Source organism: Diplotaxodon limnothrissa, unplaced genomic scaffold (assembly GCF_057381915.1).
Source record: "Diplotaxodon limnothrissa isolate DT_005_m unplaced genomic scaffold, D_limnothrissa_male_GT1.1 unmapped_scaffold_2, whole genome shotgun sequence".
NCBI lineage: Eukaryota > Metazoa > Chordata > Actinopteri > Cichliformes > Cichlidae > Diplotaxodon > Diplotaxodon limnothrissa.
Genome location: NW_028188556.1, coordinates 248,648 through 275,000, shown reverse-complemented (window position 1 = coordinate 275,000; position 26,353 = coordinate 248,648). Strand labels below are relative to the sequence as shown.

Below are 26,353 nucleotides of genomic sequence, written 5' to 3'. Positions count from 1 at the left end.
TAAAGGACAAAGGTCACTCTTTTGAAGATGCTCACATTTTGGACAGAGAGGACAGATGGTTTGAAAGAGGAGTGAATGAAGCCACTATATGTTCACTATCATAATTGTCAATAGTACATGGTTGTGGTTAAAATATTTGTGGTTTAATGCTCCAATAACTAAACAAACTAAAACCCATTTTGTGCCCGTGTACATTGACCTTTGGTTTGTTGCATGTTAATCTCCTCCAACAGGAGGAAGTTTTTTAACTGGAGCAGAAAAGCCCTAAAGCTGAACATCCGTCTTTTTTCTCCCATATTTTCTTTCTGTTTTGTGTGCTAAACACTACATCTTATAAAGAGCAGTTAATATTTCCCAGCTGAATTGGCCTCTATTCATTGACTAATTGAGGAATCACTGCAGCTCCAATGTAGTTTTTGGATTTGACAACTGGGGAAAAAAAAATACCTTATGCAATCTTCTAATTGGTGTGAGCTGTATTATAGTCAAAGATACACTTAGTGCCTGGAAATATGCCAAGATTGCAAAAAACATTTTAGCTGCTCATTATAGTTCACACACTCATAACTGCCCTTTTGAAGGAAAAGTGTTATTGTGTGACAGTTTTAAGGCAAAGGAGGGTGGGACTGACAAAATGTATTGGGGACTTCCCCCTTCAAGCATGACACTTGGTATTTGATACTTTTGCTCCCTTACAAGAATAAACACAATTCTTGACTGTTGCTCAATTCTTCCATTTTTATTGTGTTTGAGTTTTTTGGGGCATTTGTCCCAATATAGGATATAAAACAGTAATAATAAACAACATAGCTAAACAATGAACCAACAGAACAGGAGCATACAGAATTTAAAGCTTCATGAAATATAAGATCAGAGTTTCCCTGATACAATTAATAAAATAAACTGAACAAACAATGCTGAGAGTTCTTTACTGCTCTAGACAGAAAAATAATGGCCTGAATATGGATCATCTTTTCACTCACGTGTTTAGCGATGACTCACAGCTGTCCCGCATTTTCTTAGTATGAACATTTGAACGCGCATGAATTCTCATGTGCTTCTTTAATTTTATCCTCTGGACAAACCTTTCCCCACAGATGCTACAAGGATACGGTTTCTCACCTGTGTGAATTCTTACATGACAGTTCAAATGTGATTTCTGAATAAATCTTTTCCCACAGGTGTTACAAGAATACGGCTTCTCACCTGTGTGAATTCTCATGTGTCTTTTGCATGCTGATGCGTGAGCAAATCTTTGACCACAGGTGGTACAAAGATATGGTTTCTCACCTGTGTGAATTCTTATATGACTTTCCAGTTGTGACTTCTGAATAAATCTTTTCCCACATGCATTACAAGAATACGGCTTCTCACCAGTGTGAATTCTCATGTGTGTTTTTAATGCTGAGGAGACAGCAAATCTTTTTCCACAGAAGCCACAGGAATACAGCTTCTCAACTGTGTGAATTCTTGTGTGTTTTTTGAACACTGATGATGCAGCAAATCTTTTCCCACAGGTGCTACATGAATACGGCATCTCACCAGCGTGAATTCTCATGTGTTTTTTGAACGCTGATGGGCTAGCAAATCTTTTTCCACAGGTCCTACAAGAATACAAGTTCTCACCTGTGTGAATTCTCATGTGTGTTTTGCATGCTGCTGGAAGAGCGAATCTTTTACCACAGGTGGTACAAGGATATGGTTTCTCACCTGTGTGAATTCTTATATGACTTTCCAGTTGTGACTTCTGAATAAATCTTTTCCCACAGGCATTACAAGAATACGGTTTCTCGCCAGCATGAATTCTCATGTGTGTTTTTAATGTTGACGAGGTAGTAAATCTTTTCCCACAGGTGTTACAAGAATACGGCTTCTCACCTGTGTGAACTCTTAGATGTGTAGTCATTTTGTATTTATTCTGTAAACTTTTTCCACACACGTCACATTGTACAGACTTGTTCTTTGTGTCAGTTCTACTTTGACTCACTGACACAGGACTGTTGTCTACTCTCTGACTGTGATGTCTCTTCTTCAGCTCTGCATTTCTAGTAGATCCAGAGTCCACATGCCCATTTTCTTCATGATATCTGCTCTCTGCTTCAGGAGAGCTGTGAGAAAGGAGCTGCTCACTGTTTGGTTCTGGTTCACTGTGGTGACTTTCCTCATAAGTAGGAGTCTTCATGAAGGTATCACTCTCCTGCTTCAGTCCAAGCTGCTCTCCCTCCTGAATGCTGCACAGTTCCCCCTGTTCCTCTTTAATCTGTGGAGGCTCTGGGTCCTCCTGGTCCAGACTAGAGTTCCTCTCCTGGTTAAAGACCCGCTGTTCTGTAAGAGCCTCTTCTTCCTCAATAGCATGTTGGTGTAGGACATCTGAAGGCACAAGGAAGAAAAATGATAGCAAAACAAACATTTGCGAAAATGTTTACTGGTCTGAACCATAAGCAGATCTCTACATAGTAAGCATGTTGCTCACACATACCACTAAAATTTAAAGTGTACAAATGTGAAAAATTATTAAGGCACTGATGGAAATGTTTAGTTCTGTCATGGTGTGTGCTGTGTGCAGGCAGGAGACGAGGACCCAAACGCAGAACTCATAGAGGCAAACGTAGAGTCAAAACAGCTTTAACCCTTTAAAGCCGGTTGGAGCGGGCACGCTCCGTTTTGCGTAACTATTTTAAAATCCCGGTAGCACTGCAACCACGTGAGCTAGCGCAACAATTTTTTTTGCATACGAAACCGGAGAATTTGTACTTACATCTTATGCCATCAGCTTGTCCTAAGTCACAGTTCCTTCCACATATAGCTTTGCAAAAACTGCATAAAAAGCGCTTGCAGGAACAAAAACAAAATATTCCCGAAACACACTTTGCCGATCAGCTGTTCATAACACTTCCTACATCCATCAGCGTGAACTATCGCATGTCCACTAGGGCTGCCACAAACGATTATTTTGATAGTCGACTAGTCACCGATTATTTTTGCGATTAGTCGACTAATCAGATCATCATCCATTGAACGTAAAACGTACAGCTTATTGCACCAGCAGCATCTGCTCATATATAACTATCATTAGCTTACAGCTTTAAGTGTTTAAGGTATGTGCTAACTAAAAATAAAGACAAGATGATAGTTTATTAAATTTTAATGAAATTTGCAGATTGTTTCGGTGAAGTTTAATAAACTCCTTGCTATCTAAAATATAACAGGACACCGGAGTAAATTCTCCAGCATCTCACACTTCTGATAATCAGCTGTCTGCTTGACATTTATTCAGCTGTGTAAAAACTATAACTTTAATCTCAGCCAAACCGATTTACTCAGGAACAAATAAAATACTAAAAAAGCCAAACAATAACATTTTTAAGTTATCTAAGTGACTTATATATGTTTAAAATGAGTAGCGAAAGACAGCGGTGGGTTTGAAAACGATTTGCCGGGAGTCCGGTGCTCTCACAGCTCTAGTGAGCCTTGCCCCTGGCTAGCTATCGAGCTAGTGGGTAACAGACGTCTCCGAAAACATCGGAGCGCTTTTGAAAATATGCGGTGTCTTGATAAACTGAGCAGATATTTGAGGTAAACACAGCTACATTCTCGCCTGAAAATATGTTAAATGTTTATTTTGTGACCCAGAAAGAATAATAAGCGTAATATTAAAACTAACTAGCTGCCGCCATTGTTGGAAACTGAGCTGGGCTGTGCTATGAATTTTGGGACACAGCTCCGTTATTACACTCTTAAATCCTGCTACTTATTCCTGCGTCTTTTGGGATCTTACAAAGCTTCAAACGACGCGTCGACTATTAAATTAGTCATCGACGATTTTGATAGTCGACCTAATCGTGGCAGCCCTGATGTCCACCATGACCTGCCCGAAACCGGAAGTGAAGTCATTTTGCGGAAATGTAGTTTTTTACCATCGGGGCCTTATGAGCCTATACTGATGTTTTTTAAAGTTATATTTGACTTTATGACTTTCTGTGTCGTTTCTGGGATGCTTAGGACTCATATTGCACTGCTGGAAATATGCTGTCCTGCATATGCTGTTATTTTGCAAATTTGCATTATAATATTTATTTGCATTTTTCCTGCAGTATATGAAAATTGGTGTATTTCAAAAATAAAATTATGAAGACACTTAAAATAAATTTCCTGTGGTGGGAAACTATTTTGTGCAACTTTTTTGTATTTACAGTTTTGAGGGATAAGCCTCTTAAATTTCTCTAACTAGAAATATATGTTAAAAAAACAAAAACAATTTTCAATTTTTTTGTAGTTTATTGCACTGTTTTGCAATTTATGTAAGTACTATACACTTAATGCATACATATTATTAAGATTTAGGCTATAACGGTTGTATTGATGTATATCAACTTGAAATGCTCCTAAAAATGGCACTACAGCATGTAAAAATATAATATAAGCTCTGGCAGACTTGGTTCTATGGTAGGTCTTAAAGGGTTAATGCTCAACTCCAACATAAGAAAACTGAATATACAATCATAAACTTTTGCAGGCAGACAGAACACACAGCATAAGAAAAAGGTGAACCAATGTTAACAATGCGACAACAATTACCAACTGACAGGAGATTAAAACACACTGGCAGGAACATGAGGAAAAGAGGAACAGGTGGACACACAGCTGGAACTTATTAGGCAAGACAAGACAAGGAAGAGGAGAAGTGAGAAATGGAACGAAAATCATACATGATTCCAAACATTTTTTACAAATAAATAACTGAAAAGTGGGGTGTGCGTAATTATTCAGCCCCCTGAGTCAATACTTTGTAGAACTACCTTTTGCTGCAATTATAGCTGCCAGTGTTTTAGGGCAGTGGTCCCCAACCCACGGGCCTCGGACCGGTACCAGTCCGTGAATCGTTTGGTACCGGGCCGCGAGAGTTGAGGCTCAGGTGTGAAATGTATGGTTTTCAGGGTTTTTATCATTTTCAGCGTTATTTTGTTATCGTTTTTATCGTTAACTCGGTTTTCCTGGGTCTTTTCACGTGTGTTATGAATAAAACTTCTTTTTTTCGGTACCGGTACTAGTTTTATTTTGTTGTATTTATCCGCTACACCTTAAAGGCCGGTCCGTGAAAATATTGTCAGGCATAAATCGGTCCGTGGCGCAAAAAAGGTTGGGGACCGCTATTTTAGGGTCTGTCTCTACCAGCTTTGCACATCTACAGACTGAAATCCTTGCCCATTCTTCTTTGCAAAACAGCTCCAGCTCAGTCAGATGGACAGCGTTTGTGAACAGCAGTTTTAAGATCTTGCCACAGACTCTCGATTGGATTTAGATCTGGACTTTGACTGGGCCATTCTAACACATGGATGCGTTTTGTTTTAAACCATTCCATTGTTGCCCTGGCTTTATGTTTAGGGTCGTTGTCCTGCTGGAAGGTGAACCTCTGCCCCAGTCTCAAGTCTTTTGCTCCAAGAGGTTTTCTTCCAAGATTGCCCTGTATTTGGCTCCATCTATTTTCCCATCAACTCTGACCAGCTTCGCTGTCCCTGCTGAAGAGAAGCACTCCCAGAGCATGATGCTGCCACCACCATATTTGACAGTGGGGATGGTGTGTTCAGAGTGATGTGCAATGTTAGTTTTCCGTCACACATAGCGTTTTGCTTTTTGGCCAAAAAGTTCCATTTTGGTCTCATCTGACCAGAGCACCTTCTTCCACATGTTTGCTGTGTCCCCCACATGGCTTGTGGCAAACTGCGAACAGGACTTCTTATGGTTTTCTGTTAACAACTTTCTTCTTGCCACTCTTCCATAAAGGCCAACTTTGTGCAGTGCACGACTAATAGTTGTCCTATGGACAGATTCCCCCACCTGAGCTGTAGATCTCTGCAGCTCGTCCAGAGTCACCATGGGCCTCTTGGCTGCTCTTCTGATCAGCGCTCTCCTTGTTCGGCCTGTGAGTTTAGGTGGACGGCCTTGTCTTGGTAGGTTTACAGTTGTGCCATACTCCTTCCATTTCTGAATGATCGCTTGAACAGTGCTCCGTGGGATGTTGAATTGAATTGAATGAATGCTTTATTGGCCATATGCAGGTTGCCCCGCAGAGGAATAGGACCCCCCCCCCCCCGACTTACACACACAACAAGGACATCACATGGGAATACAGTCGGAGATCGGCAGCGTTGCAGAGAAAACACTGAAAAATTACACAACAATGGGAAAAAGTACAAGAGGAAAAAAAGAGACCTCTTCTCACGCTGGGCACCTATGGGAGGACAGCATGAGAACAGGAAACAAAAAAAACTCCTCTTCACAGAGAGCACATTAATGTCCACATCACAGCATTAGAGCACGTGACTAGCCACAGGGGTGGATAGGGGGGTGGGGGGTAATCCGAAGGAACACAGCAGTCGTCCTATACAGCGCTACCATTTCAGCGCGGCACGCAGACCCGCAGTCTTCCCCCGCAGGAAACAAGCATCGAAGGCGTTTGGAAAGGGAGGGGGATGAGTGCGTGCTTATCAGTGTAAGTGTATGTGTGTGCGTGTCCAGAGTTCAGCTGAGACAGTGTCCCTCGCCCTATCAGGCTAAGTAAACAGTCTGCCAGCCAACCCAGGTGGCCTTGCATGGGATGGGAAGAATAGTCATCACACAGTCGTTATCAGGGAGTTGTTTTGGTGGGCTCCAGCCTCGGGCCTGAGCAGCTGGCGCCGTGGTGTCCATATGTTGAATATTGTTGATTTCTCCTTTACAAATTTCTCTTTTTCATATTTCTGGAGAGCTTTGCAGCTCCGAATTTAGCACTCTGACACTGGTCTCTCGATCTCCCGTTGGAGAGCCGCGAGCCTCCCCATGATGGTATCAAACTTCTGTTCCGTGGTGTTGTCATTCTTTTGATTCTGAGACCCCACAGCTGCAGTGAGCCGTTCTGCGATGTGTTCCAACTTTCGCTCAAGGGTGTCAATATGAGCAGGCCCCTCTCTGATGTATCCCATCATATGCTCAATGGTGTTAGTTTGAGTCTTCACGGCAGCTGTAAGCGTCTCCAAGGTGTTAACCATGCTACGTTCGGTGTGAGAGGTCGCGCCTCGTCCCGTCGCTTCAATTCCAGCGGTCAGCCTTGGGGGGGTTTGAACAGCTGGTTCCGCTCTCTTATTTCTCCGATAAGTCAGGGCCAAGCCAGCTCCGATCAGCAAGAACCCTGTTATCATGGTTCCGAATAGGTAGATGTCTTCAGCGTCCTCGATAGACAGTCCCGCCAGGCACAAGATCCTCCAGGTCTGCCACCCGTCCATCGTGTATCCGGCAGGGAAAGTCCCTCCAGGGCACTCAGGCTCTCCCGAGCCCAGACTTCTCGTTGAGAAGAGGGTGTCAATAGCATTCAGAGACCAGTTGATCAAATCCATAATTCTCTTTTAGGTTTTAGAGAACGACAGTGAGAGACTGTTCCAGGGAAAGTAATGCACATGAGACAAGACAAGGACACAAGAGGCTAAGCAGGGAAGATAAGGGGAAGGAGGAGAAGAGAAAAAGTGCGACCGCCTTCACCGAGAGCCAAGAGACAGAAAGGCTTGGGCAATCTTTTTGTAGCCTAAGCCTGCTTTACATTTCTCAATAACTTTATCCCTGACCTGTCTGCTGTGTTCTTTGGACTTTATGGTGTTGTTGCTCCCAATATTCTCTTAGACAACCTCTGAGGCCGTCACAGAGCAGCTGTATTTGTACTGACATTAGATTACACACAGGTGCACTCTATTTAGTCATTAGCACTCATCAGGCAATGTCTATGGGCAACTGACTGCTCAGACCAGAGGGGGCTGAATAATTACGCACACCCCACTTTTCAGTTATTTGTAAAAAATGTTTGGAATCATGTATGATTTTCGTTCCACTTCTCACGTGTACACCACTTTGTGTTGGTCTTTCACGTGGAATTCCAATAAAATTGATTCATGTTTGTGGCTGTAATGTGACAAAATGTGGAAAAGTTCAAGGGGACCGAATACTTTTGCAAGCCACTGTAAAGCAGATTACATTAACATGAGACAAGTAAAGCAGGAAATCCACAGACTGAACTCAGAGACACAATACTAACACAGTACACAGTACAGCGACCAGAGTGACATGAGGGGCAAAGGAATCCACAAGCTAAGAAATACTGAACAAAAACCAAAACACTAGTAAACAAGAACCAAGAAGAAAACAGACTAATAAACAATAATGCAAAATCAAAACACTGGGCCACAGGCCTAAGAACATAAGTTCTGACACTTTCATAAGAAAATTTCAAATTTCAGCTTCATATGTGAATATCTGTGATATATGAAATACATAGATGTTGTTGTTTTTTGTTAAATGAATGTGGATGTCTGGATTGGCTACAATTATAAGAAGGCATGCTGGGGCAGAGCTCTCTTATACGTAAATGTTTTGGCTGTGCTTGAAATACCATGAGAAATCTCTTCTTGTCTGATAAATTTCAGTTTAGAAACTCTGAATTCCATATTTTCCAAAACAGAATAGGAATATTTATTCATACTTACCCAGACCTGTAAACTGTACACATCTAAAGATTTCCATGCTGCAGAGGAAACATGTTATTCTTTAACTTAAACTGATAACAAAACAAAATGAAACTTGTGTTGTTGTCTTTGTTTTTCTGTGTAGATTTTGTCTGAGCAGTGGGTGAAAACTCATGTTTCACATTGTCCTGGCTGAAGTAATATGTTTATTTAGTTATATAATGTATTGTATGTAATTTGAGTTCTAATTGGTTTGTATCATTATGCTTTGTCGACAGAAACCACACACGCACACACTCTTGCCCTGCTGTGGCCACATTCTCAACTTGAAATGTAAAGAATGACAACTTTATTCCTGGATTCTGCCTGTTTGTTCCTCTCATATCCAAACATTTGCAAGTGTTCTGACCCGACACTCTGAAGTGATTGCTGCCAGCTCAGATTTCCTGAAACCTTCTAAACACACATGCATAAATTTTCACCTTTTTGCATGAGTTAATGGTGGAAATGTGTTTATGTAAATGAAAACCAAATATCAGGCTGAAGAAATTCATTCATGTTGCTAATTACTTTGGGACCTTCAATTCTTCCTGTGCCTCTAAAAACAAATGCAACTTTGACGGTTCGAGCCCCAGCTTGGACAGTCTCTGTCGTTGTGTCCTTGGGCAAGACACTTCACCTGTTGCCTACTGGTGGTGGTCAGAGGGCCCAGTGGCGCCAGTGTCCGGCAGCCTCACCTCTGTCAGTGCGCCCCAGAGCAGCTGTGGCTACAATGTAGCTTGCCATCACCAGTGTGTGAATGGGTGGATGACTGGATGTAGTGTAAAGCGCTTTGGCGTCCTTAGGGACTAAGTAAAGCGCTATACAAATACAGGCCATTTACCATTTACTATGTCCTTATGGTATAGTGAGGGTGCTGAAGCCAATCCCAGCTACCATAGGGAGAGGCAGGGTTCATCTTGGACAGGTCACTTCAGGTCAAACTCAGGACCTTGTTGCTGTGGGGCAACAGTACTAACCACTGTTCCACTGTGCTGCCCATGAGACATAATCACTGTTATTAAAATTTATTTATTTATTTTTAAAAATCACAGTTTTACATACCTATTCTGTGTAACTTTATCACAGGTTTCCGGATGGTCTCCATCACTCTGAGCTGCTCTTCATCAGTCCAGACGATAATGCCTTCAGTCTCCTGCTTCAGTACAAGTTGCTCTCCCTCCTGAATGCTGCAGAGCTCCTCCTGTTCCTCTTTAATCTGTGGAGGCTCTGGGTCCTCCTGGTCCAGACTGGAGTTCCTCTCCTGGTTACAGACCTGCTGCTCATCCAGACCCTCCTCTTCCTCACAGTCATGTCGTTGTGGGAGGTCTTGAGGAACAAAGAAAAGCAAGAACAATAATCACTAATGTGTTGATAGAAAAACTAATTTTTAAAAGCATGAATCAAAACCTGAACAAATGGTGATCAGCCTGTCATATGACCCATTATGAGCCACACACTTTTAAAAACCCAATTCTTTGATCTCCGGGCTAAAGGAAGAACAACACTTTGTGTTTTAATGCTCAATCAACAATCTAATCAATACAATTCTCTTCATTCCATACCGACTCTTTGAGCAATACGGACGGGAGATGTGCATGGGAGGGGTGCTGCAGATCTCGAAGTGTCTGACAGTTACACACACTCTTATAGCCTCAACCCCCACCGAGTCATTGTTACGGCCTCCGGCCTCAGGTGGCCCCGCCTTCCTCTAGGTAAATCAATGTGTTCCAGGACTCGTGTGTGTGATTGGTTACTGGGAGACCCGTGCCAACCCTCTCTTATGCAGAATGAAGTGTGCCAGACCACACGGACGATTGGCTGCCCCGGGATCCCGTGATGCTCCAAGAGGCAATCAGTGGCTGATCGTACCCACCTGTGGCTACAAAAGGCTGGAGGTCCTTCACTCAGTGGCTGCTGCTTAGGACTGAACATGCAGTTTGCCCTTCGTGCCTCCCTCGTCAATCTTTGTTGAACTTGTTCATATTGCTGAACTTTGTCGAATCTTGGTGCATGCTTTAAACTTAGCCTGATTAGAGTTTTGAGCTGCTAGCTGGCTGTGAGTAGGATTTTGTGAAGCTGGCTTGCCTTAGTTAAAACCCTAGCTTTTATTTTGTGTGCGGCCAGCCTGCCTTAGTTACCCTTTAACTTTTACTCGTGACTGTTCTTTCTTTATGTAATAATTGTCTACCCAGTGGTCTGTTGCACAGCCCTGTCGGTTTTCTGTTTAAAGTTTGTAAATAAAACCTTTTGCTTTACTCAGTTTTGTGTTGGGGGGCTCGTGTATGTTACTCCCTCCCTGACGCCTAGCAGAGGGGGTCGTAACAGTCATAAAACCTAAGCATTCACATTCTTTCTCTACAAGGTATCATGAAACAGTGTAATATTCCATTCCTGTTTTTTTCTCAAAATAAATAATCAATTAATTTTATTACATGTACATGGGGATGTTCACAGCTCAGCCTCCAACATCAAAATCTGCTGGGGCAGTCCCAACAGCACAGATATTATCAACAACCTTTGTCTCTCAAAACTATGTGCCTGCTAATGCCTCTATCTCCTGCCTCCCTATCTCGTGTCCTTGCTGCCCACTTCTTCACACACTATGTTCTCCTGGCTTTGGCTTACCAACACCTTATCCCACCAAAGGCAGCTTGCCGTCGCCTCTGCTTCTCACCTACACCTCTGACCTATTCTCCCAATTCTGTGTGTGTGCTCTATGTGTGAATGTTTAGTAGCTTGACCTATGACCTACTTAAATAAATAATTAATATAATGCTTTACTATGGTTAATACAACTAAATCCCTAATACTACAATAATCTATTCTCACAACACACACACACAACAGCTCAGGGAAATAGTTGTGCACACTCATAGCTACATGCTAACATGTTAGCATTGAAGCTCCTCACTGTGAGCAAAGACACAAAGTTCACCAAAGTAAACTGCAGGGTGACACCATGAAAACATCAGTGTCTGAAATCCTTCTTTAAATGAAGCTTCACTTCAACTGCAGAGAAGTCTGTTAACAACTTGTTAAATGTGTTTTCTGCTGACATCTAACTAGATCTTTACTGCACAGCCTCAGTGTTTACAGAGGATCCAACACACACCTGATGTACTCAACACTGGAATATGTTAGAGAGAAAAAAGTTTAATAAATAAATCAATTAAAATGTTTTAAAAACGAATCTATCAGTGACCATGGACCTGCACCAGTCCAACATAGTCCATCACTGGACACTGACCCACAGCACTGATAAATACCCAGTTTAACATCTTCTAGTAAAGTCAGTCACACTGAAGAATCTGAGCTTGAACAGCACAGAGTTAAAAACATGTCCATACCTATGATGTGTGAGTTTCTGTCGGGTTTCCAGCTGATATCCAGCAGTCTGTGCTGACGGTTGATCTCCTCCTCATACTGGACGATGGTTTTTTGAACCTCTGAGAAGATTTCTTCACAAACAGCAGTTAGTCTCTTCTTGATGAACTCTCTCAGATACTGAGCTGAACTCATCGCTGCTTCAACTGGGGCTGAGCGGATCGATACAAGCATCGATGAAGCGATCCAGACGTTGGTATCAGATCCACACTGATGTGACGGGATCAATACTTCAGTTTGTGTCTCTCCTCCAAGTTCAGTCCGCTTCATCAACAGCAGCCATGTCTGCACACACACCGCTCCTCTACCACAGTAGTGCTGTCCTCCTCCGTTCTTCTTCGGGGCCTGATGGCGTTTGACAAATCAGCTTACAGGTGCATTAATCCCGCCTATTGGACTGGAGTGTGGACAGGAGAATAGCAGGAAAAACAAGGATAATTATATTCTTTCATCAATTTTATAATTCGATAGAACAATCATCCATTTACTCGTATTAAAGAAGACTGCTATCATCATTTCCTTATTTGTTTGAGCTTTCCTGATTTCTGATTCCAAATATAACAAACTATCCATCGTCCCTCTTTCTTCATGAAACCCACTCTGATCCCCAGAGAAGAGACTGTTAGTATCTAAAAATCAGCTTCATCTGTTTTCATTCTCTCCCCAACAATACGATGGGTTTTTAACTAGTTTACTATTGTCTTTAAAATGCACACTGGATTCATTCAACACGTTTATGAGAACGCATCAATTTACTAGACGATTTAATTACACACTAATCAATATTTATAACAAATAATATATTTATGAGCACAATATCATTTTTAAATAATCTCAAAACATTTCTGACTGTGTGTCTAAATGAAATAAAGTCCAAGATAAGTCAAAAGCTGTGTCCCAATTCATAGGCCGCATCCTTTGGAGGCCGATTATGCCACAGCCAGGTGACAAAGGCTGTCCTTGTTCAAAGGCTGCTCCCAATGCGGCCCACAAATGCGTCCTCTTTTTTCATGGATTTCAAGGATGGGTTGGGTTCTTTGGTGGCTCAACCTATCCCAGGATTCATAGCCTGGCGATGGTTGTGGATAATTTTCGAAAAAATGGTGGACAGCTCAAATGGGACAGCCAAAGAGTAAACTTTTAAAATTAAGTACTAACTTTTATGTCACTTCTTTTGTTTTGATGGTTCACTTGTTAAGCTAAAAGAAAGGTGCTTTATTCATCTATCTGTCCTGCACTCTCTCTCTTTTTCTTTCTCTCTGATTGTGGAATAAAAGTATGAACATGTATTTATAAGTTACACTTGTGTTTGAATCCTGCAGCTTATCACACATTTGATTTCCATGTGTGACAACTGCAAGTGTCCAGAGTGAGGACAGACTGAGGGACCCACTGCTGCACATCATCTGTGAGGCTTTGCACCCCTGATGATCCACCAGGACAAACTCAGCAGTGTGTGAGGAAGAGGAGGAGGAAGAGCCAGCAGCAGCTGACAGATGGAGAGAATAGACAGACTGTTCCCTGTTTGTGAAGGACTGCTAGAAAAGTTTAACATAACTAATTGTCTGTCCTGAATCAGTCTTATTAGGTAATGTTCAAATAATTTTATCATTCCAGTGTTTTCAGTGTGGGAGAAAGTACTCAGGGCCTTCAAGTTACACACTATGAAAGGCAGCAACAAGTTTAACATTCAGAAACCTAAAGTATGTATCAGCAGCAGAATGGAGCTAAAAATAAATGTTTGTTTCAGTTCTATGAAGCTTTGAGTATTTTGGATTAGTAGCACTGCTGTGTTTGTTGCATCATATTGCTGTAATTGTTTATATGCTTTATATATTCTGAGGTAAGTTGATCTATAGTGTTACATCATATTTTATAAGGATGTTATGTGTTTGCGTACTTTCTGCCCAGTTTGACCCATTTAGCAGAAGTCAGCCTGTTTAAGGGTCTGATATCTATTCTGTGTGACTTAAAGCAGTTATGACATGGTCTGATTTTCTCACCCAATAAAGGAATATTTCATATATCAGTCTACTCTTCATTTTATCAGAAACAGTTATCACAGCTCGTACATTTTCTTTTTACACAAATATGTAAGCATTAAGCCAAATTTAGTAATGCCAACATATTAAAAGAACAATATTTGTCTCTTGTATATGATACATCTATATATACACTGTCAAAGGAACCTGTCTTCGAGTGAAGATTTAGGAAATATAAATGACTGCAACTTGAATCTTTACTGGAGCTCAGTATTTGACACTGAGTTCAAGTTCATTGCTGTAATTACTAATAATAATTAATATAATAATAACTTTAATATTGGTCATATTATAGTTACATTGCCAAAGTGAGATGACCTTAGTCTCATGAACAACATTAGCTAATTGTTATTTACTAGCTAATCTTAAAATCACTGTTCAGTACAGAAATGAAGCCCAACAATCCTGTAATCTCAGCCTCAGACAAATTTTAGTATTTGTTTTTAAAGCCCTCCATGGCTTGGTGTTGTTTTAAAATAGCTTATGCCGTATCCATCTGTGAGATCTTTTACTGTCTGTAGCAGGGGTCCCCAATCCCAGTCCACGAGGGCCGGTGTCCTTGCAGGTTTTAGATGTGTCCTTGATCCATCACAGCTGATTTAAATGGATAAATTACCTTCTCAACATATCTTGAAGTTCTCCAGAGGCCTGGTAATGAGCTAATCATTTGATTCAGGTGTGTTGACCCAGGGTGAGAGCTAAAACCAGTAGGGATACCGGCCCTCGTGGGCTGGGCTTGGGGACCCCTGGTCTGTATGAATCAAGTGCTAAAACATCAGTTCTGCCTTCTGGGGTACCTCAAGGATCTGTTTTAGGTCCGATTCTGTTTTTGCTTTATATATATATTCACTCTAGGCCAAATTATCAGATGTTACAATATTATTTTGTATCATCTTTATGCTGATGGTATTCGGTTATACTGTTCTTTCAAAGCTTCTGAGCTTTATAAATTGTCTTGTTTAAATAACTGTCTGTCAGAAATCAAACAATCGTTAAATGACTATTTCCTCCAGTTAAATACAGATAAAACAGAAACTTTAATTATTGCTCCTGATTACATGTTTTCAGAAATATCATTTGAAATATCATTTTTTCAGCATATCAGTTGTTTATATCTTTCAGTTCAATCGAGCCACAGAAACCTGGGTGTCATATTTGACAGTTCAAAGTCACTTGAGAAACACTCCAAACTACTGTTTCTGAACTGTTTATATCATCTAAAAAACATTTATAAACTCAAACTACTGTTGTCAAAGGCAGAACTTGAGTGATTATTCATGCTTTTATTTCTTCTCATTCGGATTGCTGTAATAGTCTTTAACAAATCAGCTTTGGATTGCTTTCAGTCTGTACAGAATGCTGCAGCAAGACTTTTAACTGGCACAAACAAGAGGTCACATATTACTCGAGTTTTGGTTTCTCTTCATTGGCTGCCAGTGCATTTTAGGGTTCATTTAAAAAAAATTAGTAGTAACTTTTAGAGCTCTACACGGTGAAGTTCCCCAGTATATCTCTGACTTGTTGAAACTAGGGGTGGGTTTTTATTACCAATTTATCGATAGATTCTAGCTTGGATAACGTGATATCGATTCATTAAAATCCTGAATCATACTATATCACTGTTGTGAGGTGGCGACGAGGCAAAGCAAACGTAGCCGATGTTTTACCTGATGGGTACAATGTTGCTGCTGCTCCTGCTGCTGATAGGGCTGGAGGGCAGGGCTGTGTTGATCTGAGACTGTAGACATTAAAAAGTCCATAGGAGAGATGGTAGCTGATTAAACAAGTGTCATGAGATAATAACAAAATGCAAAGATTGGTGACAGCGCTTGGAACCATAAGGCAACAAAAAACTGTGAGAAATAATTTAGGCTCTGCCTGTGATTCACTCTTTGCTTCTCTTCTTCCTTCCATCCCATCTTTTCATATATCACTCTCCACTTGCTATGTGAGAACAAGGCACAACTTGCTATTGCAATAAACTATAATCTAATTATCCACACCTAACAACTCTTGCACTTAATCTATAATAAAATGATGACAGAAAAATGTTATAGCCCTGCCTTTAGTAGCCTCACACAGCTCCTGCTGTTTCCTCCTCATGTCCTTACCAGGCATTTCTGGACAATGTTATATCCTGAGTAATAATTAAAAAAAAACCCATATACATAAAACACACACATGCACGCACACACAGTGACATTTTAGACCTTCTTCAGAATACTGTATATACTATGGGCATCACTGTGCTGATCCAGAATCCTTACATTATTATTTATTACTAGAGCTACAATAATAAAGCAATGAGGAGGAGGAAGTAATAAATATGAAATAATGTCATTATGATGATTCCATTTGTTTCACTATCCACTCTGTGCAGGGCAAAGCTTATTACATTTTTAAACTGTAGAGATACAATCATTTTACTGCTGTAAAATCCAAATTTTGTCTTATTTAAAATATAAATCTAATATAATCTGCTTCTTAATGTATGTTCTTTAAAATACAGCGTGTGTTTTTTAAAATATTATAATATATAATGCATAATTATGTGGACATGCATATTAGATCGTTTTTTAGTGAAATATAATCCCCCCAGAAAGGCAGGAAAAGCGCTGTAAAACATTTTTTAAAAGTTGCCTCAACAAAAGGGCACTTTGGGCACCCATCAGGAAAGGGGCGGGTGCTCCAGCCCCTCCAGCCCCCCCCCCCCTGCACGTGCCTGCTTCATCTCAAGCACTTAGGTCTTGTTGGGATTGAAAATGTTTGATTCCTTCTATTAAAATACGCGGTTATAATCATTTTCATATATTTACTGCAAATGTGCTCATTTCAGTTGGCACTCGGTCTTCTGAAGGTCATAAGCTTCGTTCAGCATGATTGTCAGGACTGATGACTGAAGGAAATGACTTGCAGAGGGGTCTCTACAGACGTATTGCAGAGGGCGTTTATCTTGCTGAACCACATCCCTACAAACACTCATCAGAGATCCGTTTCTCAGTATTATAGCACTCTTCATCTCCCTACAGGCGTATTTATCGCTGTTGTAGCTGAATCTTCCTTAGATAGTTAGATAGTTAGTTTTTGTTAATTTATGTTGTAAATTTATGTTGCATGTAGGGTTGCCAACCATCCCTTAAAATACGGAATTGTCCTGTATTTCGAAACAAAAGTACACGTCCCGTATTGAGCTAATAAGATAAGATAACTCTTTATTGTCATTGCACAGTCATACATAGTACAGTAAGGGACGCACTTTGTCCCGTAATACAGTGAGAATCAAAAGTAGTCTATAAATGTTTATGGAATTAACGCTTTGTTTGAAAACATAATTCCCAGACCCTCTCCTGCTTTGTGACCAATGAGCTGACAGCACACTTATGACAATTCGAGTATGACAATTCAGATTACCGCTCATCTCATTGGTCGAGGAAAGGTCGCTTGCGGAGAAAATACCGGAAGACAACAGATGACCACAACAAGAAGCATGGCCAACAGGGAAACAAACGCCGACACTGCGGTGCAAGTCTCGGACGACAGTACACCTAAAGCTGGACAGACACTGTGCGATTTTCAAACTGCACGATTGACTCGCAGGGGTTAGAAGTTGGTAGGTCACGATGCAGGGTCTCACACTATACGGCCCGATGCTCTGATGCGACCTGAGTGCTCACACTGTGCCTCCATAACATGAAGGTTATAACAGAAAATCTGTCGCTCTCTCTCCCTCTCTGTCTTTCACTCACACAGACACACCACCACCATCAACTTTGCTAAATTGCTAATGAAAAACATTGATCAGGCAGCTGTGATTGAGCAGCAATGTAAATCCAACTATTTTCAGGTTGTTGTGGTCGTGATCATTTTGTGATGCCACATCGAAAAGGCTCGGATGAGCTTTCCAAAGTTCTACAAGTTGTGCCTCCATTGCTTGTGTCCAGATCACACGCCGCACAGCCGTGCTGCTCAGTCTTTTTCACCGACGTTTACGTGTTTGCGAGTGAGCAGTGTGAGCGGCTGCGGTGACACGTCACGAGCGATTGATGATCGGGAGCTGGTCGTGAGGTGTTAATCGCTTCTCGTTACCCCACGTATACTACACGATGCACGATGAAGGCCAAAATCGGGCCGATCACCAAATCAGTCGCACGACTCAAAAATCGTCTCAAAATGGGCCTAAAACCGCACAGTGTGAGCCCAGCATTAGAGCAGCAATGTTTGTTCGCTCAGAGAAAGGGAAGAATGGGAAAAGGAAAACACCTGGCTGGAAAAAGTTAATATGGGCATGTGCAGTGAAAATCAGCGCTATGTGGCCAGAAGTGTGATAATATAACTTATTTTGTGTAATAAACAACTGCAAGGATAGATGATTACAACAAATAGATCACTAATACATAAAAGTAATACATAGATGAATAATGATGATGAGTTAAGATGCTTAATCATGGGAACAAGCGGGTTTACAAACAGGAGCAGCTGATTAGCATTAGAAAAGCTGAAATAATACCTCAGCTGAAGCCAATTGTACTAAATGCACTAAATGTGCACTGTTACAAGAATATTTTTCGTTCTATTGCTTTCTATTAATTTATATAATTTTAAGTTAAGCAGGACAGAGTTCTTTTAAAGAAAGATTTACTTATATTCTCAAAAGTTAAGCATGACAGGCTTCTGTTTAAGAAAGAGACCTGTTTTATTGTGTTAATGTTGTCATTTTGAGCTAAAAATAAATGGCTAAATGATCATTTGTTTCACATGTGTTCATATCACAAAGAATAGAATATGCATCTACTTAAATCAACTTCAAGTCAAATGGTTAAAAAAATAATTTCACACACAAAAAAAGAGCTAGAAAATTCACCACACTGGGAAGGGTGAAGACAACTGGGTCGCCCGGCCCTGGCCACGAGGTGTCCCTTATTTATTTTTCAGGGAGTTGGCAACCCTAGTTGCATGTAGCACCTTGGTCCTGGAGGAACGTTGTTTCGCTTCACTGTGTACTAGGTGTATATGGTTGAAGTGACAATAAAGCCAATTTCAACCTGGTTCCACTCACCGAACGACGACCGTCTGGAGGCGATTTTATGATCACTTTAAATCCGTCCTCGTGTCTCGTTGTCACGGTTACACTGCGCTCACTGTCCGTTTCCTCCACATTACAGGTTTACTTTCACTCTGCTGGTTGTTGCTCTGCTTTTACGCTTTGTTGTTTGTCTTATTATGTTTTCCTTGTTTCACCGCTTCTCTCTCACCATCTACTTCTGTTCTCATTTCACTTCCTGAGACGTCACTTCCCTCTGCCGTCTGCTGTCCATTCACAGCCCGTTTGGTCAATTCAGTCGCCCCTCCCCCCGACACTCCTGCTCTGCTGGTTGCCACAGCAGAGCACGTGACTGAGCAGACGCCTTTGTTTGTTTGTTTTTAGCAGATGAGGTGACTGAATATGATTCATTTACATATTTGTTGTCGTTTTAATCCGTAGCTCCGATTTTCTAAATGAAGCCAAGTATTTTTCTCCTCTCTGTGTCAGTGGGACACAGTAACTCTTATCTCTGAGTGAGTGCAGCACAGCACACAGCAGCAGAGACAGGATAACAAACTGTGTGACAGGCTGTTCATTGTTCCCACTTTATTAGAGATTTACATGATGAATTCGTAGGAACTAATTACAAGGTCAAAGATAAACAGACATAAATCACATGTGTTTATGTGTGAACAAACAGACATGTGTTAAACATATAAACATGCATTAAAGCCATTAAAGTGTCTTACAGTCCCTGTTAACACATGCCTACTGACACACAGTAATGTGTGTTTGAATACAACCTGAAACCTGTTAATGTTCTGATTTAACAGCAGATTTCTCCACATGCAGGGCAGAGAAATTCCTGCATCTGTCACACAAAAAGTGGAAAATATATTTGTTTGACATTTTAATCATAATAACAAAAAAATAAAAAATGTTGGTAGATCCACTTTTTAGGAAGATGAGGTGATGAAGAAGAGAGTATTGAGTGGAAAAAGGCCAGTGAGTTCATGTAAATGCTGCTTCTGCTGTAAGAAACAGACCTAAAAGTGAACAAATGCTCCATGATTCTCATTTCTATCCATCATCTTGAACACTGACTATAAATGTGTTCACTTCATTATTGTGTGATTTGGTTTCTTCACGTGTCTCCTTCAGTGCAAATAAAGGACTGTTAGAGTGTGTGCTGTATGTTTTTCTGAAGCATGACAATCCTTTCCAACAAGTATTTCCAGCTGTTTGTCTCCCCTCTGCATTTTAGTCTTTCTTCCTGTCATGTCTGTGTTTGTCCACCAGGTGTCTCCCTCAGCTCATTTTCTCCAAATCAGAAGCATCAGATTTGTGGAGACGCTGTACCTCCCAGCAGGGCTGGACTGGGACAAAAAATTGGCCCGGGCATTTTGACTAGCGACCGGCCCACCAGGTATTATAAGATAAGATAAGATAAGATAAGATAAGATAAGATACCTTTATTAGTCCCACAAGGGGAAATTTCATGTTAAGGCTGCCGACCTATTGCACACAATGGCGGCGCCATCTTACCCTCCGACCATACATACATTAAACAAAAACATTACATGGGGAAGACAGGTCAGAGAGGTATAACAATGGAAAAATGCACCACATGAGGAAAGATAAGGAGAAAAAAATAATCAGTTTGAGAACAGAAAAAAACACCTCTGCACATAGCACATGAAAAAAACATATCTTGCAGCTCCACCCAGCCATCAGTGCCAGGTAGCAGGGGCAAGCTCAGTTTTTTGCACCTGCCTCCTATCATTTAATGTGCAGCTGGAAATCAGTTGCTACAATTCCATGCTCTGCTCCTCCACCATTGCCGTTTATCTCTTCAAGGCATAAGAATCCAGCTGTGATGTTTTCTATCCCTCCTTCTGCAAAGTGCAGAAGCAAAGTTTGCCAAGTTGTTTCTTTATCCCTCATTCACAAAGGCAGGTTTTTCTACCAACAAGTTGCCAGTTTCTTTGCATCTATCATTGCAAAAAGGAGCAGCTAACCCTTCCAGCAATGGGATGCCATGAATCTATAATTCATAAATGCAGGATCAAGCTTTCTACCACAGAGTTGCCACTTTCTCTGCATCTATCATTGCAAAAAGCAGCAGTGAACCCTTCTGCTTCCAGGATGTCAGTTCTCTGCCATCTACATATTGTTTGCAGAAAAAAAAAAGAAAAAAAAAAGAAAAAGAACATGGGCACCAGATAGTGAGTTCATTGCTCTACTATCCTTCATTTGCAACATGCTGCAGCAAACTTCCTGACACTGGGATGCCAGTTTATCATTCGCAAAATGCAGAAACAAGTTTTTCTGCCACTGGGATGTGAGTTTCTCCGCTTCTAGCCTTCATATGCTAAGCAGCAGTGATTCCTTTTGGCACTAAGATTCCAGGTTATCTGTCTTTATCCCTGCTTGTCAAATGCAGCAGAAAGCTTTTTGCATCAGGATGCCAGGTTCTCTATATTCTAAGCTTCCTTCACAAAATAAAGCAGCTCACTTTTCGAACACTGGATTGGCAGCCTCGGCTATCTATCATTTGCAAAAACAACAACAACAAAAACTATTATCAGCTTCAGGTTGCCAGTTTGTTGCTCTGCTATCCTTGGTTTGCAACTTGCAGTAGTAAAATTTTCTGGCACCAGGATGCCAGTTTGCCTTCCTACTATCCTTCTTTCACAAATGTAGCAGCAAGCTTTCCCCACTGGGATGCCAGTTTCCCTGATTCTACCCACCTTCATAAAATATAACAGTGCATATTCCTGGCACCGTGTTGCCAGTCTTCTTCCCCATATCGTTCATTTGCAAACACAGCAGTAAACATTCCTTACACCGGAATGCCAGTTTCTCAGTTTTGTCCCTTCCTCCGCAAATGCAGTAACAAACCCTTCTGGTACATGGGTGGCATTTTCTCTGCCATCTATCCTTCCTTCGCAGTGCACCATCGTGGCAACAGGATTCCAGGTTCTCTATCCTCGATTGCTCTTTTTTAAGACATTTTAAGCGCATAATTCCTCAAGGCGTCCCTTCACTTCTCATATGGTTTTTCTAAAGATTTGTAATGTGCTGAATATGAATATGCATATTCAGCACGTTACGGCAGACTGGATGACATGCTCATGCTTTTCAGAATACTTTTATTCACACTTTTGTTTGCTGTTCACTCCAGACCGGCTGCAGCTTCTCAGCTCAGCTACACACATCACCAACAAGAACAACGACAGACAAAAAGCAGAGCGTTTTATGCCGGTGAGGTGTGATTGTAGATGACATGCAGGTGATTCCATCTCCCCTGCAGCAGCACCGCAGACCACACCCCGCCACAGGTATAATTTAAACTCACATGATTATCAACCATAAGAACAAATTCAGATTTATATTGTATAAGGCAGTGGTTCTCAGACTTCTTCATTCCCCACGTGGCAGGACAAAATATTTTCACACCCCATCTAAACAATGACAGAAAAGCCTAGCTGCAACTTTATTTAGACAATAAACTCATTCACAATGAATCCTTCAGTATTTTTTGTTTTAACTTTCATTTCAAACAACTATTTGTAACTTTCATTACTAGACTGCTTCATTAGTCTCCACCACTTCTTCAAAAAAGCAACAAATAAAGCAGAATGTGAACATTGCCAAACATGGAAAAATAAAGTTGTCTTATAAAAAACAACAACCCAGAAACCTGTGAACAGAGATGAAAAATATCGAACTTAGTGAGAGTTTAATACTATTCACTCTTAGTGGCTGCAGTGAGCCTGTTTTTGACTGCAGAGCTGTGGCATGGAGACAGAATTTATTTCTCTTGCGTCGGGAGCATTCACTGGGCAGGGCGAGCGGATCCAGTTGACTCCGCCTCCATTACAACCAACTAGACGTGGAAGTATTGAACTGCTTTTGTGAAAAATGAGTGTTGTCACATTACCGTTCAGTTTGTAGGTTACAACAGAAAATGATACATATACTGTCCTCATGTTATCGGACAGGATTATTTCAATAAACAAAAGGACATTTTGACTGATTATTATTTTTATTCTTCTGTTCAGAGCTAAAACCTCCAACATTTCAGGAGTAGTTAGTCATTATAAGAGGTGTTGGTAGACTAAAAATCAAGAGTGTGTGATACTGTTTGTCTATGGTGCGCCTGCTGCCTGCGGCACAGGGAGGAGAGGGCGGGGCGGGATTCTCTGGCTGGCGCAGCATCTAATAACCAACTCGAAAAATAAAACAAAATAAAAACAAACCAACAAACACGAAAACACCAGACATTATGATACAGACTTATAATTTGCACCGACGTTTTATGGAAATTCTATACACGAAAAGTGAGCGCGAGAGCCCTCGGTGCGCCTGCTCGCTGCTGAAGTCAAAGTAAACTTTATTGTCATCTCCGCTACATACAGTCCAGTATATAGAGAGACGAGACGACGAGGCTCCAGTTACAGCAGTGCAAGTAAACAAACAATAAATATAAGAAGAGTAAGAAAATAAATATACACTTTAGGACTAGAGGTAAAGGGATCAATAACAATTTAAAATTTATAACTTACAGTTTGATGATTCAAAGTCTCACACACAACCCGTCAAAAGGGGAGGGAGACCTGCTGCTTCCAAATAGAGCACATTTAATTCATAATGATGTAAATCCAAGTCCATTATGTATTCATGATTTGAATCCTGGGTTGTGCGAAATCCCAGAAATAAACCGTAGACAAAGCGAATCTGTGAAATAAGGTGTAGGTCTGTTAGGTTATGATTCTTGGGTTGGGGGATGGGTGTTCATACGGGAGTGCAAAATTAAAAACAAGATGGACAAGAAAAGTTCAAAGCCATCAGATCCTTAGTTTAGAAAAGGAAGTGTTTAGTGGGAGTATTCACCCAGGGCACCAAACAGGCTAGGATCACCACTGCATCCAGGAATAGACATGTCTTGGTGCCTCCATCTCTCATGACTGGATATTAACGTTGACCATGAAACAGCATTTCAAAAGAGCAAATATCTCATTTATTATCTCTAATATCACGGTGGTTAGCACTGTTGCCGCACAGCAAGAAGGTCCTGAGTTCAATTCTAACATCAGGCCGGGGTCTTTCTGTGTGGAGTTTGCATGTTCTCCCCGTGTTTGCGTGGGTTCCCTCCGGGTACTCCGGCTTCCTCCCACCGTCCAAAGACATGCAGCTTGTGGGGATAGGTTAATTGGAAAATCCAAATTGCCATTAGGTGTGAATGTGCGAGTGAATGTGAGTGTGAATGGTTGTCTGTCCCTGTGTGTTGGCCCTGCGACAGACTGGCGACCTGTCCAGGGTGTACCCTGCCTCTCGCCCTATGACAGCTGGGATAGGCTCCAGCGCCCCCCGCGACCCTGAAAAGGATAAGTGGAAGCGGATGGATGGATGAATAAACTGTCAAAACATTGGAACGTGCTCAGAGGTTAGCTGCTGTACGCTGTACAGACACACTGACCCTATTGTAAGGTCACTGAGAAGATGCAATGCAATACATCAACAACTGTACAGTGTTCGAATCTCTAATCAGCGATGGTGGAGAAATTCTAAAAGAACAACTTAGAATAAATAAAGCAGTAAAAAGTCACTCGTCAGTTTATTAATACTATTCTGAAAAAGTACTTAAATGCTCGATTTCACTGAAAGTAAATTAAGAACATTTAAAATTATAATTGATTCTATAGCAAAATGGATCATCTAAAGCAATCATCATTGTTTCATTTACTCCTTGATCTTGTTACAGGTTTTCTTTGTATTTATATTTTACAACCATGTTTCACTTTAAAACACGTTGTTAAAAGAAAGAGAAATATGTGTGCAGCCACATTTTTGTTTATGTTAAATAAACATTATTGGTCATTTTACCAACTGATGTTGCCTTTTGAAACAAGATAACTATAACTGACAACATTAATTTGAATGCAATCAGTAAATACAGTTAAGACTGAATATGTGATCCGATAGAATACCAGAGTCAGATAAACATTATTGAAGCGGGACACCAGAGAATAAAAGCAACAAACAAGTACAAAACTAGAAAATATATACTTAAAAAAACATACTTGAATTCACTCAAATTTTGTCATGCCTTGTACGTATTATACACTTGTAGGAAAATAACGTGTCAAGCAAAAACATTTTTGCTGAAAGATCAATGTGAAGATGGAGCCTCCAATCACAACATCCGCAGGTGAAATATTAATATGAAAACATAAAAGTAGAGCTTGTTTTCAGAATTACTTAATTCTGGTAAAACTCTCAATTACATAAAAAAGAATTTACTTGACAGGTCTGGAAAATGAAACCATGGCAAAGTGTCTTAAATCTGCATTTTCTTTAACAAATAATGAATTAGACCAACTGTTAAATTGACATGCAGTTGTTTGCACTAAAGGAAAACACCACTATCATCTCATGCGGCTACCACATTGGCGCCAGCTGCAATGCTGGAGCTGAACAACAACAATCAGAGCTCTGCTACACCCTTAAGTAAAGTGGCATCAGCGGCAGCTGGTGACAGCTGATGATGAGCGGCAGGTGTAGCAGCCTCCAATGCAGAACCCTTCCAGGATCGTGAACGAGCAAACACACACACACAGGGGGAGACAGAGGAAAAAGGGAGAGCGACCAATGACAATATGGAAAATAACATGGAAAACAAATATATTAATAAGGACCTCCCGGGCAGGACGATCCGAGAGGATTGCCAGCCCGAGTTAAGAACAAAACCCATAAGTGCTGGGTCCCTGGACCAAGGCCTGGACCCTGGGTCCTTAAATCAATGACATTAAACACATTGCTTATTAGTTTAGCTTGAGACTTTCCCATTTCACACTTATTCAAGAACAGCTTTCTGAACTTATATTTTATTAAATTTTTCTACTCAAATTTTTTGAAAATATGAACTGTACTGAATTTGAAGGTTTTTAGCTCTGGTGCTGTCTACTCTCTAGTTTTTTTCCACTTCAAGGCTTCGGGTGAACCCGTTGTGAGAACTTGCCCCACTGTATCATGTGACTTACTGAGATCACATGAGCCAAGAGTGGGTGTTAAGGCGTCTGGGAAGGGATCTCAAAACTGGATTATAGATGGCAGACAGTTGGTGTCATAAACCACCGCCTTTGTTCAAAGATGGTTGTTCACAGTGGACATAGATGGCTTCTTTCACTCTTCTTTTAAACCATTTGTCTTTATCAGAAATGCGAACATTGGCATCCTCGAAAGAGTGACCTTTGACCTTTAGATGCAGATGTACAGCTGAGTCTTATCCTGTCGAGGTGGCTCTTCCCTGTTGTGCCATGTGTTTATGCAGTGGCTGTTTGGTCTTTCCAATGTAGAGAACAAAGCAT

General features: G+C 40.9%; 1 protein-coding gene across 1 annotated transcript; it reads right to left on the bottom strand.

Moving 5' to 3' along the window:
- Window positions 1–961: 961 nt before the first annotated feature.
- LOC146606942 (uncharacterized) lies at window positions 962–19,192 on the bottom strand. Its single transcript, XM_085349178.1, has 5 exons — window positions 19,014–19,192; window positions 15,625–15,695; window positions 11,879–12,312; window positions 9,594–9,857; window positions 962–2,370 (listed from the first exon to the last, which is right to left on the bottom strand). The coding sequence occupies exons 3-5, from the start codon at window positions 12,183–12,185 to the stop codon at window positions 980–982; spliced, it is 1,962 nt and encodes a 653-aa protein (XP_085205304.1). The 5' UTR covers window positions 12,186–12,312; window positions 15,625–15,695; window positions 19,014–19,192; the 3' UTR covers window positions 962–979.
- Window positions 19,193–26,353: the final 7,161 nt, after the last annotated feature.

Excerpts from the sequence above, each read along its gene's own strand:
- LOC146606942 (XM_085349178.1), bottom strand. The coding sequence starts at position 12,185 with ATGAAGCGGACTGAACTTGGAGGAGAGACACAAACTGAAGTATTGATC. Across the intron at positions 9,858-11,878 it reads CAGAAACTCACACATCATAG|ACCTCCCACAACGACATGAC; the intron begins GTATGGACATGT and ends TTGTTCCTCAAG. Across the intron at positions 2,371-9,593 it reads GATAAAGTTACACAGAATAG|ATGTCCTACACCAACATGCT; the intron begins GTATGTAAAACT and ends TTGTGCCTTCAG.